Source organism: Myotis lucifugus, unplaced genomic scaffold (genome assembly GCF_000147115.1).
Source record: "Myotis lucifugus unplaced genomic scaffold, Myoluc2.0 scaffold_310, whole genome shotgun sequence".
Taxonomy (NCBI): Eukaryota; Metazoa; Chordata; class Mammalia; order Chiroptera; family Vespertilionidae; genus Myotis; species Myotis lucifugus.
This window is the reverse complement of record NW_005871358.1, coordinates 126,902-144,004: the sequence shown is the minus strand read 5'-3', so window position 1 is coordinate 144,004 and position 17,103 is coordinate 126,902. Positions and strand designations below refer to the sequence as shown.

Genomic DNA, 17,103 nt, shown 5'->3' with positions numbered 1-17,103 from the left:
TGTGCCCTTCTGTGCGGTCCTCTGCTTTACAGGACAGATGGGAGGAAGAACTAGGGGCAAAGGTCAGGGCACTTGAGAGGACCTGGCATGCGGGTAAGAACCTCGCGTTAAGGGAGGAGAAGGTCTGTGCGGCCGGGGAGGGCGAGGGCTTCTTCAATAGAACTTGAAAAGCACAAAATCTAAAGCAAAAAATGCCTGATTACATGATAATTAAAATGTTCTGTTCCAATAAAGACATAGTTCGGGGGAGAAGGGGAACCAAACTGCCTGGACCCAGATCCTGGTCTGACCATTTCCTATGAATCCTTGGGCAAGTTACCGCCTCTTTGTGCCTCCGTTTCCTCGTCAGTAACACGGAGAGACTAGCATCTACTTATGGGTTGTTAGGAGTTTTAAATGAGTTTATATTTATTTTTTTATTCTTTATTTTTAAATGAGTTTATAGTTATAAATCATTTAGAATAGCACCTGGTACCTGGTAAGAACTAAAGTAGTGTTTGTAAATAGTGCATAGAATGGTAGAAGGAAAACTAACCAGGGATTAATAATGAACTGCTGTCCATTATTGTAGCCCTTAGCCACATGTGATTATGTTAAATATAAATAAATTAAAAGTAAATACTATTTAAAACTCAGTTCCTCCCTCATACTAGCCACATTTCAAGTACTCAATAACCACATGTGGCCAGTGGCTACCATAAAGGCAGTGCCGATCAAGACTATATGAGGGGCTCAGCCGGTGTGGCTCAATGGTTGAGCATCGACCCATGCTGGTTTAATTCCAAGTCAGGGCACATGCCCGGTTGCAGGCTCGATCCCCAGTGGGGGTCATGCAGGAGGCAGCTGGCCAATGTTTCTCTCTCCCTCCTTTCTTCTCTCTGAAATCAATAAAAAATATTTTCTTAAAAAGACTATATGAGGGAATGTCTGCAGATCAACAAGAATAATGCAACAATCCCAAAAGGAAAACAGAAGAATGTGACCGGGCAGATTAGGGAAGAGACCTCTGAAGAGCTAATCAGTATGACCTCGTTCTCAACATCATTTGTAATTAGGAAGATGAAAATTGAAACAGTGAGTATCTTTGGATGCCTCTCAGAGTGGAAAAAGTTAGAAAGGTGGATAAGACACTAATTAGGGGGAATGTGGGACGGACGAAGCTCCTGCCTCACTCGGGGGTGTGGCCTGGGTTGTCAGGAGGACCATCAGCAGGACTGAGTCCAGTTAAGTCCAGACCCACCAGCAGTTATGTTCCCACGCCCCATCCTGGGTCTCCAAGGGAAGGGCACAGAGATGTTGGCTCCCCTACCATCTGTGGAGAAGGAGCTGGGGGCCACCTGGTGCCCATTTCTGGGGCACAGGAGGTGGGATGTACAGATGCATCTATGGACCCCCGGGCCCAGGGACAGCCTCAGACTGCACGTCCAACAGACCATCCTGGATGGGGCGTCAAAACATGGTTCTAAGATGAAAACACAAAACAACAGAATATGCCTAACTTTGTGCCATTTATGTAAATTAAAAATATACATACTCAGAATGAAGCGTGTCTTTTGCCAGAATGTATTCTAATAAAACCAGATTAAACATTGTGTTGGGGGAAGAATGAAAGCAGAGTCTGAGGATAAAAGGGAATGAATGAGTGAATGAATGAATGAATGAATGAACGAATGAACAAATGATCAAGAGAGGGGCATTGCACAGACCAAAGGTGAAAATATGCCATGAAGTGAGGAAAATGAGTAACTTGACACTCTGTATTTGAGGGTTTCAAAAAAATTAGGAATCATTTTCCCAAGAGGAACTACAAGTCAGGTGATAGCAAAATGAACTTGAAGAGGATTGGCCCAGTCTCCTGAGTGGCAAGAATACAGGCTGCAGGGGAAGCGGTTACACTCCTAAGTACTCCTCTCAGAAAGATCTGACCCGAATCTGCAAGGGGCAGGTGCTTCTCCTCAGGTCAGGGCATCCGCAACAGCCCCCATCCTCTCCCTGCTTTCCAACCATGCTCACACCGCCTCCTCACTCTCCTGCCCTCTGCCCCTCCTTCTCACCTGTAACCTCATTCTTCACCATGAGGTCTCTCCTGCCCCAGGGCCTTTGCACATGTTCCCCTCCTCACCCCCCTGGCACATAGTAGTTGTTACTCTGCAAATACATACTAACATCCTGGCTTCCAGACAGCAGAGAAAATAGAGCTCCTTCCGCACTGAGGTTAGTGGAGGCATGAGATTGGCTGAGGTCCCAGGAGAGGGTACGTGGGGTGATGGAGTTAACCAAGGGGCAGCACAGTAGAGGTGGTAAAGGCAGACTGGGGACCCAGGCACCACGTGTTAGCTGTGTGATTGTGGACAAGTAGCCAACCCTTCTGGTCTTAGTTTTCCTGTCAGTGAAATGGGAAAACACTCACCTGGTAAAGATACTGGGGCATAAAATGGGATCTCTGTATGCTGAGCAAAAAGTGCACAACCTGACAGTAAACTCAGTGATGTTGCCTGTATCGGTCGGTTCTGATATAACTTAGCTGCAAGTAACAAAATAGAATGAAAATGGCGATGAGAGCAAGCATTTGCGTAGGAGTTAATAAATTCCAAGCACAAGGGTACGCATTCACATAAATTCCCACACCTATAAGAGAAGTACTACTGTCATCTCCACTCTACAGCTCAGGAAACTGGTCCAAGGCCACCGTTAGTGACTAGAGGACCTGGGGTTTGAACCCAAGCTGTCTGGCTCTCAACCGCTAGGGAGGATGTTTGTTGCACAGATTACAGGAAGCCTGGAGACTGGGCGGTTGGTTCTGCAGCTCAGCAATGTCTCCAAGGAATCTTTTCCATCTTTCCACTCTGCCATCTGTAGTGTAAAGACTCGCTGGTAACCTTTACCACTCAGGGTGCCCAGATGGCCACCTCAGCTCCACGGTGCCTGCCCAGCCATCCCAGGGGGACACACAAGAAGAGGAAGGCTGGCTCGGTCCTGTGACTCCTCAAGAGGAGGAGCCTTTCGCAGAAGCCCCCAGCAGACTTTCACTTAGGATCTGTTAGACACATGACTCAGTCATGTGACCAGTGCTCCCACGACAAGGAATCCTGGGTAGTAGAAACTATTGAGCATTCTCTTCCTCTTTCATGGAAGATGGGCTCCATCTAGCAAGGGAAGGAGTGGGGATGGCTATTGGGTATTCTTTTTCTGGTTTGATAGAAGTCTTGCCTTCCAGCCACCCATCTATCTCTTCTAGAATATACTCTATTAATAGTTATCCCTATGCTTTCCTACATTTCACTTCTTCACTATTTCTTCATTCATTTATTCAACAAACATTTATTGAGCACCTACTGTATGCCAGGCAGAATTTTAGGTACTGGAGATAAAGCTGTGAACAAAACAGATGAAAACTCCTGACCTGGCAAAGTGGAGACGCTAGAGCAGTGGTTCTCAACCTTCCTAATGCCGCGACCCTTTAATACAGTTCCTCATGTTGTGGTGACCCCCAACCATAAAATTATTTTCGTTGCTACTTCATAACTGTAATTTTGCTACTGTTATGAATCGTCATGTAAATATCTGATATGCAGGATGTATTTTCATTGTTACAAATTGAACATAATTAAAGCATAGTGATTAATCACAAAACCAATATGTAATTATATATGTGTTTTCCGATGGTCTTAGGCGACCCCTGTGAAAGGGTCGTTCGACCCCCAAAGGGGTTGCGACCCACAGGTTGAGAACCGCTGCACTAGAGCAACACCATCCAGTGGAACTTTCTGCAGTGATGGAAATGTTCTGTGTACGCAATTGTCCACGTGTGGCCGTGGAGCACTTGAAATGAGACTAATGCTACTAAGGAATTGAATGTCTCATTTAATTTAAATTAAATTAAGTATTTATTTAAATAGCTATGTGTAAGTGCAACTGAAGAACTGAATGTCTACTTTAAATTAAATTAAGTGTATATATTAAATAGCTTTGTATGGCTAGTGGTTACCATATTGGGCAGTACAGCTCTAAACACCAAGAGATACATCACTGACTTCTCTCTCAACATAAACCTATTCACTTCTCCCCCGCCCTGAGAATCCCTCTCTTCTCATACCCAGGCTCTTGTTTTCCAGTTCTTTTTATCTCTCCTGGCAGAGTGTCATCCCTGGGGATCAAGTTCAAACGTGTTTTGAGATAGGCAAGGTCACTGGTCTCCCCCATGACCTGATGCCGTGAGTAATGGATGTTCTTCATTCCATTGCATCTTACTCCTCTCTGTGCTGCCCTGGAGACCAGTGACCCCGCCTTTCTCCAAACACTTTTGCCCTTGATCCCCAGGGATGACGCTCTCTGCCGGGTCCTGTCCCACCTCTGTGACTTCTCCCTCTTTGTCATCATCTCCTTCCTCTTCTTGTCTCTTACAGTGTTCAACATTCTATTGTGGCCCTTGGTTTGTTTGTTTGTTTGCTTTGCTTTGCTTTGCTTTATCTATCTACTCTGGGATCTCTAGTCCACCATAATCCTATGCTAGTCCTTACTCACTCACCAGATATTTAGTGAGTTCCTGGTAGGGCAGGCCATGGAAAGTGCTTCAGGTACTATAAGAATAAAAAGGTCTCTCTACTCGTGGAGCTGACGTTCTAGAAGAGGACGTGAATACTAAGCACAAGTTAATAAACAACACAATTTGAGAGCGTGAAGGGCCTCTTTAGCCAGAGGTGCCTGGAAAATCCTCTCTGAGAAGGCAAAATTTAGGCTACCACCTGAAGGATTTGAAGAGGCCAGCTAAGACAAGAGGGAGAGAGTTGCGGGGATGGGCCAGCATTTGAAGAAAAAGAAATGGCCAATATGTCATGCCCATGGTAGGAAAGGCAGGGCAGAAAGTCAGAGTGACCGGAGTGGGAGGCATGGCCTGCAGGGGTCAAGGCACAGAAGGTCTTGTGGTCATGGCAGAGTTTTAGATTTAATCTAAGCTTATGGGATCCAGTGGAAAGTTTTGACAAGAGAGTTACAGAGAACTGGCATCTCAAACTCAACGGGTCCACAACCAGCTTTTGATCTTCTTCGAACCTACCCCTTCCTCTGTCTTCCCCATCTCAATCACAGCAACTCCTTCCTTCAGATAGGACAGGTCAGAACTCTACAATTGCCCTGATTCCTCTCTCTCCCACCCCACGCTCCACCCTCCCATTGGACTGTACTGTTCTCCGAAGTACTTCCCACCATTTGACCTACTATGTGTTTTACCATTGTCACTCTGTTCATGGCGGCATCCTCAGGCCCTACCTGAGCACGCAGCCCATAGTAGGTGCTAATAAACCTTGTTGGATAAACAAATGCCCATCTCTCGGTGGTTCATTCAGACCAGAAAGCCGTTCTTCCCTTCCCTTTCATCCCCACCGTTGCCCTAGCCCAGTGGTCGGCAAACTCATTAGTCAACAGAGCCAGATATCAACAGTACAACGATTGAAATTTCTTTTGAGAGCCAACTTTTTTAAACTTAAACTATATAGGTAGGTACATTGTTATTAACTTAATTAGGGTACTCCTAAGGCTTAGGAAGAGCCACACTCAAGAGGCCAAAGAGCCGCATGTGGCTCGCGAGCCGCAGTTTGTCTACCACGGCCCTAGCCCCATCCAGGGAGCCCTGTGACGGGGAGAACTGGGGTTCTGGAGTGCTGGTGTCCCGGGTCCAAGGTCTTATTCGGTGGTGTGGATCTCCATGCATCAGTAACACCTCTGGGCTTTAGTGTCCTGCTCTGTAAAATGGGGCTCATCCCGCTAAATGCTGGGCTGCAGGAAGGAATGGATGAGCCCAGGCAAGCTCCCTGGTGCACAGCAATCAATGGCAGCTAAATATAAACCGGGGCCTCCTTTGTACTCCCACTGCCTTTGTCCTACTTCCAGCCCTCATTACGCCGGCCTGCTCTGCGGCTCCCTCCTAGCTCCTGCCCCCATCACCACCAATCTGTCCTTTCAGCTGTCAGGCTTGTCTTCCTGACGCCAACCCCAATCACATCCCTCCCCTGCTCCGAAACCTTACATGACTCCCACTGTCCGCACGACAAGACCCGCCTCCTCAGCCTCCGGTTCACAGCCTCCATCGTGCAGCCCACCGATGGCTTAGGCACCACACACCCTGAGCGAAGCCTCTGCCTCTGCGGCTGCTCTCGGCCAGAGAGGCCTTCCTTCGCCTCCCCTTCTCCTTCTCCTTCCTTCTCACCTTTCCAGGGAGGAGACCAGGAGGCAGGCCGTCTTGGGTGCTGGCTAGGATGGCCCTGGGCAGGAGGGAAGTTCTGCGTTTCTGAGGCTCAGACACGTCCCAGCAAAGGCCACACAAGGAGAAAACACGGGGCTGGGGTTTAGCCCCAGGTCTGAGATTTTGCGAGCTTGGTGCTGTGCTGCCTCCTCAGACGCGGGCTCCGCGATGATGATGATGATGATGATGATGATGATGATGATGGTGATGATGATGCTGTCCCCGGCCCTCCTGTCTGTATTCACTTCCTCCTCATTCCTGCCTCCTACATCTCTGGGACCAGAGGACTTGGTCTCTCATCCACTTACTTGTTTGATCATCTCTAGGGCAGGGTTGAGTTCACCTCAGTGTTACCATTACGTCCAACACAACCTGATCTAGACCCATGAACAATGCAGCTGCTTCCTCCCCAAGTCTTTCAGCTTTTGGACTTATCCCAGGGGGGTCTTATTCTCTATGTCAGATCATGTCTCTCCTTTGCTCAGAACCCTCCATAGCTCCCACCTCACTCCGAGCAAAAGCCAGAATCCTCCCGTGGCCTGCAAGGTCTCATCCCCTCCCTGCCCTCGCATCCTCCTACTGTCACTCTGGCCCCCTTGGCTCCAGCCACACTGGCCTCTGCACTGTTCCTCAAATGCACCAGGTATAGTTATGCCTCAGGACCTTTGCACTGGCTATCCCTCTGCCTCGAGTTTCCCCCTGACTTATTCATAAGGCTCACCCCCTATCTTTCTTCATATCTTTACTTCAGTGTCTCTTTCCCTGGGCCGGCACTGTCCAGGACTTTCACCACTGGCCATATGCAGCCATTAAGCACCGCAACTAAGATGTGCCCTAAGTGAAGAATATGCACCAGATTTCAAAGGCTTCCTCCAAAGAAAATAACGTATAAAACGTATTATTAATAAATATTTCATGTTAATTGCCTGTTGAAATGATAATGCTTTGGATAGACGGGGTTAAAGAAACCATGTTATTAAAATTAATTTCACATGCTTTTTTTTTTTACTCTCATAATGTGGCTGCTAGAAAATTACAAATTTTACACGCAGCTCTTAGTGGAGTTCTCCTGGGCATTCTTATCACTGAGTTACTTCCTTGCCAGATGGTAAAGAGCCATTGCTTTCCCCAACTGATGTTCATGTCATTACCCCCCTCATCCTGCCCCGTGTCGCTGATGTTTCCCTCCCCCCTCCCTGCATTGCTTTTCTCTCTCGTGCTCATCACCCTGACACCCAGCATATTGTTGGGTTTATTCTTGGTGCCCCCAGAATCTCTGTCTCCTATGTTGTAGGTACTCAGCTAATGTTTGTGAATTCAATGAAGACTCAAATGATGCCTGTCATTTGCTCCGCACACTCTAACCAACTATCTGCCAAGAGGGGGAGAAAGTGAGATGTAGAAATAGAATTGTGTTTGAGGAACTCAAAGGAATATGAGAACGTTGGTAGAGGAAGAGAAAAATAGAGTAAATTGAATGGGAAGTTATTTGGGGTTGTATGGCATGGCTCCCTCCTGTGCTCCAGCTTCATGGCACCATCTCGTTCCTTGAATTTACCGAGCTTCTTCCCACCCATGCTCTCTGTCTCAGCCATTCCCTTAGTCTAGAAAGTTCTTCCCCCACTGACCAGATTCCTCATCATCATCCATGAGGCTTCAGCTTGAGATGGATCCTCCCTGGGTCCCAAACTAGTTAACATGACCTGCTGTGTGCTGTCAGAGCTGTTGTCTTCTGGCTCTCTCTAAGAATGCATCATACCAGTGGTGGGTTCATTCATTGTGTCCATTTTTTTGTTAAACATTTTTCTTCTGTATCAGCTCCATGGGGCAGGAAGAGTCTTGTGTGTTGCACTGCCTGGCACATAGGACATACTCAGATGCACATTTGTTGATGGTGGAAAAATAGGTCCGTCCAATCTAAAATGCCATCTCTGCTCTAGGAGTAGTCTTGAAAAAGAGTTGGAAACAACCCCTGTCTTAGTTTGGGGTGCCTCAGAATAGATCCTGAAATGAGGATTTAGGTGCAAGTAGTTCATCTGGGAGGTGACCCCAGGAAGTGTTGATGGGCAGGTGATTCTGGTGGCAGCTGGGATCAATCCCTCTTGGGAACACATCTTAGAGCCGTTTGGAATAAGACATGAGGAAGGCTGGGAATTGATCCACCTACTCCCAGCAGTCTCTGGTTGCGGGCTGCTCCCATAGGGCCAGTCTCAGTTTTGGAGAAAGCTCTCAGCTTTGGAGAAAGCTCTCAGTCAAAGAGAAGCAGGTACTGGTTGTTACAGACCCAAGTGGTAAGGTCCAGACCCCTGGCAAAGACTGATGACACCTTCAAATTATTTGCTTAGCCACCCTCCACTGGTTCCCAGCATCTCTTGTCCATCATCTGAAGTGATGGTGACAGCCTTTTCTGCTGAGTGGCTCCGTGGTAGCTCATTCTACATCACTTACCTTGGAAATGGACTCGTTCAGGAAACAGGTCAGGGAGGTTCTCCGGGGAGCCTTAGGAGGAGGCGCTGTGGGACCCCTTTTCTCAGCAGTAACGCTTTTACAAATGAGGTCTTAGTAGGTGGGGGTCTTTCCAGGTGGGGTAGGGGTCTACAGAAGGCTTCTCTTACCTGTATTTGCAAGAGTGGCGCATTTTGACCTGAGACTTGGGGTCTGTGGCTGCTTTCTAGAGCCAGTGCCAGCTGGTCCACACCATCAGGGCCACACCTCTTCTTGGTTTGTTCATTCTTCCATTTATTTACGAGTAGCTTCCTGTGTGCCGGGCACTGTGCCAACCACTTTGCAACTATCAATTCATTTAATCCTCACAACCCTTTGCGGTGTACTGTTGTTTGAAGTGTAGTGTTGAGTACTGTACTCTCAGGTACTGTCATCACATTATACGAAGGGGGAAACTGAGGCAGGGAGCAGGGAAGTGACGTGCCCAACGACACCCAGCTGGGAAGTGGCAGAGCTAGGATTTGAACCCATGTAGTCCGGGCTATTTTTTTTAAATATATTTTATTGATTTTTACAGAGAGGAAGGGAGAGGGATAGAGAGTTAGAAACATCGATGAGAGAGAAACATCGATCAGCTGCCTCCTGCACACTCCCTACTGGGGATGTGCCCTCAACCAAGGTACATGCCCTTGACCGGAATCGAACCTGGGACCCTTGAGTCCGCAGGCCGACGCTCTATCCACTGAGCAAACTGGTTAGGGCTAGTCCGGGCTATTAATACTGAACTACTTTCCTGCCAGTTGGTAAAGAGCACCAAGCCCCTAAAGGCTCTGCCATTCTCCCGTCTCTCCCCCCAGTACCCCCAGGCTCCCCCCAATCCATTCTGATGGTGGTTGTGAAATGTATTGATCATCACATTCCATTCCTCCTACTCCAGCATTTATTGTCATCAACCACCCACCTGTTTGGGGTCAAAAATCACGTGTTATCCCGGGAAGCCAGCAACATTAACACTGTTTTTATAGGTGACAGAACTGAGGCCCAGCAATGGTAACGTCACCTGCCTGTGGTCAACCAGCCAATAACTGACAACATCACACCCCAAGCACCCCGCCCACCCATCTGTCTGACCCTGAAACCCACCCTCTGTTCTCCACTCTGGTCTCTTTCTTCCAGCATCTTGGCGACAGTTGGGACAGAGTTTGACCTACGGACACTGAGGGCAGTTCGAGTGCTGCGACCGCTCAAGCTGGTGTCTGGAATCCCAAGTGCGTGAGTTTCCGATCCTGGCAAGGGGTCTGCTCAGGGCCCTGGAGTCGTCGGTTTCCCCCTGCATCTCAGGAGGGGCCCCGGGTGCTGCCCTACCCTTTGGGGAAGCTCCCCAGGGAACCCTCAGGAACCTGGCTTCAGGTCTGGGTGAGCTCCTGAAAGCAGGCCAGGAGCCTCATCCATAACCACAGCCCCCATTTGTGGAGCGCCTGCCGTCTCCCAGGAGCCACGCTAAGTACCACACGTCATCTCATTCAGTACTCGCAGCCCTGCGAAGCTGCTAGTCCTGAAATCTCCATTTTACAGATGGGGGAACAGGCTCAGGGCGGCTGAATACTTTGATCAGGGTGCCATGGCTGCTAAGTGGCAGAACCAGGCGTTGGCAAGCGCGGCCCCACGCCTGGGCAGTAACCCTGGTGGCAGTAACCGTTCCCGTTTCTGGAATGCCTGTGTGGTGTACCAGGCACTGCACAAAGCTTTAAATGCATTATTTTAGTTCATGATTGTAATCACCCCATAAACCCGTTTTACAGATGCAAAGGCTGAGACGCAGAAAGGTTAAACTAAAAACCTGAGTTCCTGCAGCTTCTTGGTGGCCGGCCCCGAAGTCCATTCTCGCTCCGCCCTGCTTTCTCATTCTCCACGAGTGCTTCTCCTCCAGCCTCTGGCGGTGGCTGCAATATTCAGGGTCAGGGTTATGTTCAGCTGCAAAAACCAAACAAACACTGAGCTGGCCTTTTTCTGTCCTACGGCCTTGGTTACTATGCGCCAGGCACTGTTCTAAGTATTTGCCATTTTTAAACTCATGTATCCCCATAACAAGCCTGTGATGTGAGTTCTCTTGCTGTCACCATTGTCACTGGTGTCGTTCTTCAGGTTCATTGCCATCCAGATTTAAAGCATAGGATTCCCCATAAGACCACCAGCAGGGTCTCCTTGTAGAACGAAGGCACTTCTAGCCAGGTGTCTGCAGGGTCCCAGCAGGTGCCTGCATCATTTTAAATTAAGAGCCATCCCCAAGCTAACGCTAACAGGAGTCTGACATGTCAGGGGCTTTGCTAGGTATGAACTCCCTCATTTAATTGTGGGAGGGAGGCACTGTTGTCATGCCCATTGACAGGTGGAGAAACCGAGGTTCAGAAGGGCCACTTGGCTTGTTCAAGGTCACATTGCCAGCAAGTAGATGCCTAGGGCCGTCTGGCCCCCTCAGAGCAGACCTAGGTGTTCAGGTGCCCCTTCTTTATGGGGGAGGGGGCTGTTAGGAGGGAGGGGATGAGGGAATGGAGTGTGAATAGCACCTGGGTTGTCCTCCACTGTGAGGCAAGGAGGCTGGCCTTTTGTACTCTCTGGTCAATTGTTGGGGGGCGGGGGGAAGTGGGGCAGCACCAGTCTCCCAGGTAAGGCATCTCTTTATAACCAAGGGCAACCCTGTGAAGAGGAGGGGAGCTGGAAGCCCTTAGCAGCCAATGCTCGCAGCAGCTGGAGGGTGGATGCCCCCACAGCACAGGGGTTCTGGCTTGGCCCACGGTGCCACGCTGTCTCCATTAGCATCACCTTCCATCATAGTCCCCTTGGGCCATCTCGACAGTGTCCCTCTCGTGCTAGGGTCTCCACCTGTCAGGAGGTGCTGATCTGGGCCGTGCAAAGTTCTCTCATCAAGAAGCAAGTCCCGGGTTATATGTTGGAACCCTAATTTTAACCACAGACTTTCCTAATAGGTAGCCCAGTGGTCACAAACATGGGCTCTGACACCACTCAGACCTGGGTTTGAGTCCCGGCTCTGTTGTTTCTCACGCCCTTGGGTGAATCACGACCGCTCTCTGTGCCTCCCTCCCACCTCTGCAAACGGGGATCATTTTACACGTGCGCCCACCGCGTGGCGGGCTTGTGCTAGAAGCCAGGGAAGTTATGTCTGGTTTCTCTGGATTGGAACTGGGAGGCCGACTGCTTGCCCGTGCAGAGTTGCTACTTGTCTACATGGTGCCTTGGCACAAATGAGGAAAAGAGGCCCTTGTTGGTGGGGAAAAAAATTAGTAAAAGGCTCCCCGCTCTGGGTGAGAGCCACCCAGCACCTGGGACCATGGCTCAGAAAGCAATGGATTTCCACTTCTTTTAGCCCACAGGTTCATCAAATGACACAGCATATAGCAAATACTTTTTTAAAATAAGTGCTTTTAAAAATCAAGGGGGATTGTTCCTATTGTAATAATGAGGAGCCTCTGTGTGTCCTTTCCTCGCCATCAGCCATCCCCAGCCTCCTGTGGGCTCTGGGTTCCCTCGGAAGCCTGGGGGGGGGGCTCCTGGGTACTGCTCACGGCCATGGCGCATCTCTCCTTGTCTCCCCAGGTTTACAAGTCGTCCTGAAGTCGATCATGAAGGCGATGATCCCCTTGCTGCAGATCGGCCTTCTCCTATTTTTTGCAATCCTTATTTTTGCAATCATAGGGTTAGAATTTTATATGGGAAAATTTCATACCACCTGCTTTGAAGAGGGGACAGGTAGGTCCGAACCTCATCATGTGTTTTTTCCCAACCTTGTTCCCGTGTATTTTCCTCCCCTGGGGACAAGCTCCTGGGAGGGCTCTGCAGGGTTCGCTTCTCCGGGAAGCTTCCAGATGCACTGCAGGCAAGACGGGGGGCATAGCAGCACCCCAGATCTTGTTGTTGCCAGGGCCTTGCTTTGGGGTTCCCCAGAAGCTTGCAGTGGTTTATTTGGGAAGTGGTCCCAGGAAGTGCCATCGGGGGCGTGTGGAAGTCAGACAGGGAAGGGAAGACCTCTCGTAAAGGGGTGTCACCAAGCAGATTACCACTGTGGGCAGCCGGGGCTCGGTCCCATTGGGCACCTCGGGGAGACAGCAGAGGACACACAGCTCAGCGCCGTGCCCCTGAGGAGCGAGGGAGCTGGGTACTTGTTCACTGACTTCTGCCCATCACTGGTGAGGATGGCTCCTGGGTGGGCACAAAGGTGTTTTCGGGTGGGTTCGGGCAGGGCAGGTGGCAACAGGATACGGACAGGGTGCCGGCCGCCTCTGCCAAATTCCCTGGCAGTGCCCACAGCCCACGCTGAGTCCCAAAGCAGGAAGAGGAAGGGCCCCCGGGCCAGGGGTCTGGTTGCTTTCTGGGTGGTGACCTGAAGAAGAGAACAGGGATGACTTCCACATGTGCCTCAAACACTCCAGCTGGGAGTCCTGGCACTGACCCGTCAGAACAAGGTCCTGGGCCCTCTCCGTCCACGCTGCGTCCGTGTCAGCCCCTCAGTGGCTGGGGCAAGAAGAATGGGTGTGGGGCAGGAGGAAAGCCAGGAGGCCCCCCCCCGCCCCCACCCGGGACTCAGCTCTGAGTCAGCAATGTGGCAGGGCAGTGTCCCCACTATCCACACACTCGGAGACCCAATAGCTTCCAGATACATTTTCCGTTAAATCCCCTGCTGCCAAGAACCAACTGGAACCAGATACGGAGGGAAGCCTGTGGTTCAGGATTTGGACCACTGGCTGTCCCGGCGCAAACGGGCTGGATGGCAGCGCTAGTCCTGGGTCCGGGGCTCCGTGAATTGAAGGAATGGACAGAGTGACGGTGGAGCCGAAAGAGACCCCGCGTAGGAAGGAGAGAGGTTGTAGGCAGGTCTTGCTGGGAGAAGGTTCTGCCCTGGAGAGCCTTCCCACCCACCTGCTCTGCCGTGACCCCCACGCGGCTCGGCCCCCTCCCCAGGGGAAAGGAAACCCCAGGAGGAAAGGTTTATTTGAGATGCTTTTTTTTCCTTTTTTTTTTTTCTTCTTGCTCCTCCTGTCTCCTTCTCTCCTGAGCTTGTGCAGTTCGCTCAATATGGGATGTCCTAATTATTTCTTTCCCCGATGAAGAAGGTGTTAATTGAGGCAGAGCTATTTCTGCGCCTGGCCTCGTCACCAGGCGGGAATTCGAGGAGAGATGCAGGGCAGGGCCCCCGGAAAAAGCAGCCAGGAGCAGAGAAACCAGGACATCTGGGTCCTAGATTTGGTCACTTTGTTGGCTTTTTTTCCTTTCCAGCCAAGAAGGCACATGACTTGGGCTTGGGTCTGAGTGGGGTTGTGAGGGGACAGGCGTGGGAGGGGCCCCCAGAGGTGGGGAGCCTCCGTTTAGGAAGATGACTGAGGAGCTCACGATGAAAATTATAAGGCGTGTGAGTAAGAGACAGATATATACAGACACCCAGGCAGCAGGTTAATTTTAAAATATATTTATAACCAAACTCCTCAGACTCTGGACGGTTGCTTTTCCAGAAGCAGCCCTCCGCGTGTTTCACGAAGGGAGGCAGGGAGTTGAGGGGGATCGGGATCAAGAACGCCACTGGGCAGAGCCACTAAAGATAGACACGTTTTCCGTTGCATTTCTTTGTCATCAGGAGCCCGGTTCCCATGCGCCCAGCACCGTGCTAAATGCTCACAGAAACACAAAGAGAGCCCTAACCGGTTTGGCTCAGTGGATAGAGCGTCGGCCTGTGGACTCAAGGGTCCCAGGTTCGATTCCGGTCAAGGGCATGTACCTTTGCGGGCACATACCCAGTAGGGAGTGTGCAGGAGGCAGCTGATCTATGTTTCTCTCTCATCGATGTTTCTAACTCTCTATCCCTCTCCCTTCCTCTCTGTAAAAAAATCAATAAATATATTGATTGGTATGGAGAGACGCCTTTTTTTAAAAAAAAAGAAAAAGAAAAGAAACACAAAGATAAAGTGGAACTCTACCCGCTTTCCAACAGCTTCCAAAATAGTTTAAGGAGACAAGAGCCCTCCTTTGCAACCAATTCACAGTAACGAAAACGAATTCAAGATGTTATCCCCGTGCTATGAACATGCGAGAGCTACTGCAGCCCTGAGGACAAGGAGGGACCAGTAGTCAGTGGGGTAACACGGGTAGGAACGGAGCCAGACTCGGGCACAGGGTGAAGGCAGAAGGTGCCCAGCAGAGGCAACCTTCCCAACAAACAGTGGTTCTCATTTCGTACAGGAGCCCATGATTTTTTTTCGCCCTGCCCTGAGCCTTATGTTTAAACCATGGCCCCTCCACCAGGTCCAGGGTGAATGGGAAGGCGTTCCCAGCCCCTTAAACTAGTGACACTTCTGAGAGCTGCGGGCATTAGTTTGCAGGACTTCGAGTTTCTGTTAACTCAGCTTCAAAGGCCGATGAGACGCCTGCGTTCCCTGCTGGTGGATGTCCCTGTGCTGCGTGGAGGCGGGGCCTGGTGCGCAGCCTGGAGCACATGCACTGAGCTGAGTTTTCATTTAGTGGGAAGCCTGAGTTTACACACTCGGCTGTCTGTTTTCTTGGTGGAGAATGTCACTCCCTGAATAGGGTCCTCTCCCGTCTGCCGCTCTGGTCCGCTGGGGACACCCCCGGGACGTGTGCTCCGCTGGCTCCAGGTGCTCACACAGGCGTCTCTCCCTCCCGATCAGCCCCTCGGAATTTAGACCCGACTATCAGCCCCAACCCAGCTTAGCCGAGAGCTGTCTTTGGTTTCTAGCAAAAGGCTCTTCCTTTCGCACGTGTCTCTCTACTGGTGGCATTTTCACAATCTGCCTCCTGCTTTGTGGGGAGAGAACTTAGCTCCTGTGCCTGAGAGTAAGTACTGTGTGTACTGGCCTTCATCGCCCCCAGAACAGCTCCCTGAGCCCAGCACATCTCAAGAAAAGAAAAATCAGGCTACAGAAGGATAACAGTGTGATGGACAACTTTGCCCTAACGGAGTCTGGAGAACACTGCACCCAACCACCTCACAATGCACACGGCACATTTACCAGCGTTGACTGTATTCGGGACCATCGAGCACATCTTGACAGATTTCAAAAGACTGAATAATACAGAACATATCCACTAGCCACAATGCAATTAAGCTGGAAATCGGTAACAAAAAAAGACCATTCTAAATGTGTCTGGAAATTGGGAGACATGGCTATTTGTGGGTGAAATGACAGGATGTCTGAGATTTTCTTTAAAAATATTCTAGTGGCAAGGCAAAGTGTGGGAAGGGGTTATAGATGAAACAAGAGTGGCCCTGAGTTGATAAATGTTGAAATTGGTGATAGGTACATGGGAGTTCGTTATACTACTCTATTTGACATATCATTGACAAGTTTTTTTTTTAAGAGAAATACTTCTTGGTTATCCCTGGGTCAAAGAAGAAATAATAGTGGAAATTGCCAAATATTTCACCTGAACCATGATGACACGTGACAGAATTTATGAGGTGCAGCTAAAGCCGCACTTACAGAGCAGTTTATAGCTTGAAAGGAAGTTAATTCATCTAAAAAGTGTAGGGAAAGTAATAAAGCTTAGAGAAGAAATTCATGAAACAGAAAACAATGAATAGATCAACGAAGGCCAGTGCTGGGTTTGTTTTTAACATAATCGATAAATTCATCCCAATAACCCTTTTTTTTTTTTTCCCAACAGCATTGCCTCTTCCTGGGCCCCTGCTTCTCAGAGCTTTTCCCAGGCTCCTTCTCTGACTGTTCTCCCCTTCCCTTTCACAGATGACATTCAGAGTGAGTCCCCAGCTCCATGTGGGACAGAGGAACCCGCCCGCACCTGCCCCAATGGGACCAGATGCCAGCCCTACTGGGAAGGGCCCAACAACGGGATCACTCAGTTCGACAACATCCTGTTTGCAGTGCTGACTGTTTTCCAGTGCATCACCATGGAAGGGTGGACTGACCTCCTCTACAACGTGAGTGATGAGGGCTGAGGGAGGTGGCCCCCCGGGGCCAGCCAACTCCTGAGGCTGCAGTGGGGGGACCCTGAGCCAGGGAGGCAGCCCAGGGACAACTCAACATGTTTGCAGAAGAGCAGGCCTTGAGGATGGGTGGGGGCGGGGGCAGGGAGCGGGGATTGGTCATCCTCAGAACTCTTACGTAGGGAAGGCCCCTCGGGACATGGGAATCCGGAGGGCACACGGATGTGGAATACTTTTTCACTGTGCAGGTGTTTCAATATAATTTTAGATCTTTTAATACAGGCACTCCACCTTGCTTTATTGCACTTTGTCCATTGTGCTTCGCAGATATATTTCTTTTTCTTTCCTTTCTTTTCTTTCTTTCTTTTCTTTTTTTTTATTTTTTACTATTTGAAGGTTTATGGCAACTTGCTTTGAGCAAATCTGTTGGTTTAACTTGTAAAGA

The 17,103-nt window shown here is 49.8% G+C and overlaps 1 protein-coding gene across 1 annotated transcript in view; it reads left to right on the top strand.

Moving 5' to 3' along the window:
* The window catches only part of CACNA1A (calcium voltage-gated channel subunit alpha1 A), a gene marked incomplete at its 3' end in the record, with an annotated part of 209,672 nt that overhangs the window by 83,804 nt on the left and 108,765 nt on the right, over positions 1–17,103 (top strand). Inside the window, 3 exon segments of the mRNA XM_023763966.1 lie at positions 9,863–9,954; positions 12,302–12,454; positions 16,459–16,652. Of these exon segments, the coding sequence (XP_023619734.1) occupies positions 9,863–9,954; positions 12,302–12,454; positions 16,459–16,652 (439 nt within the window).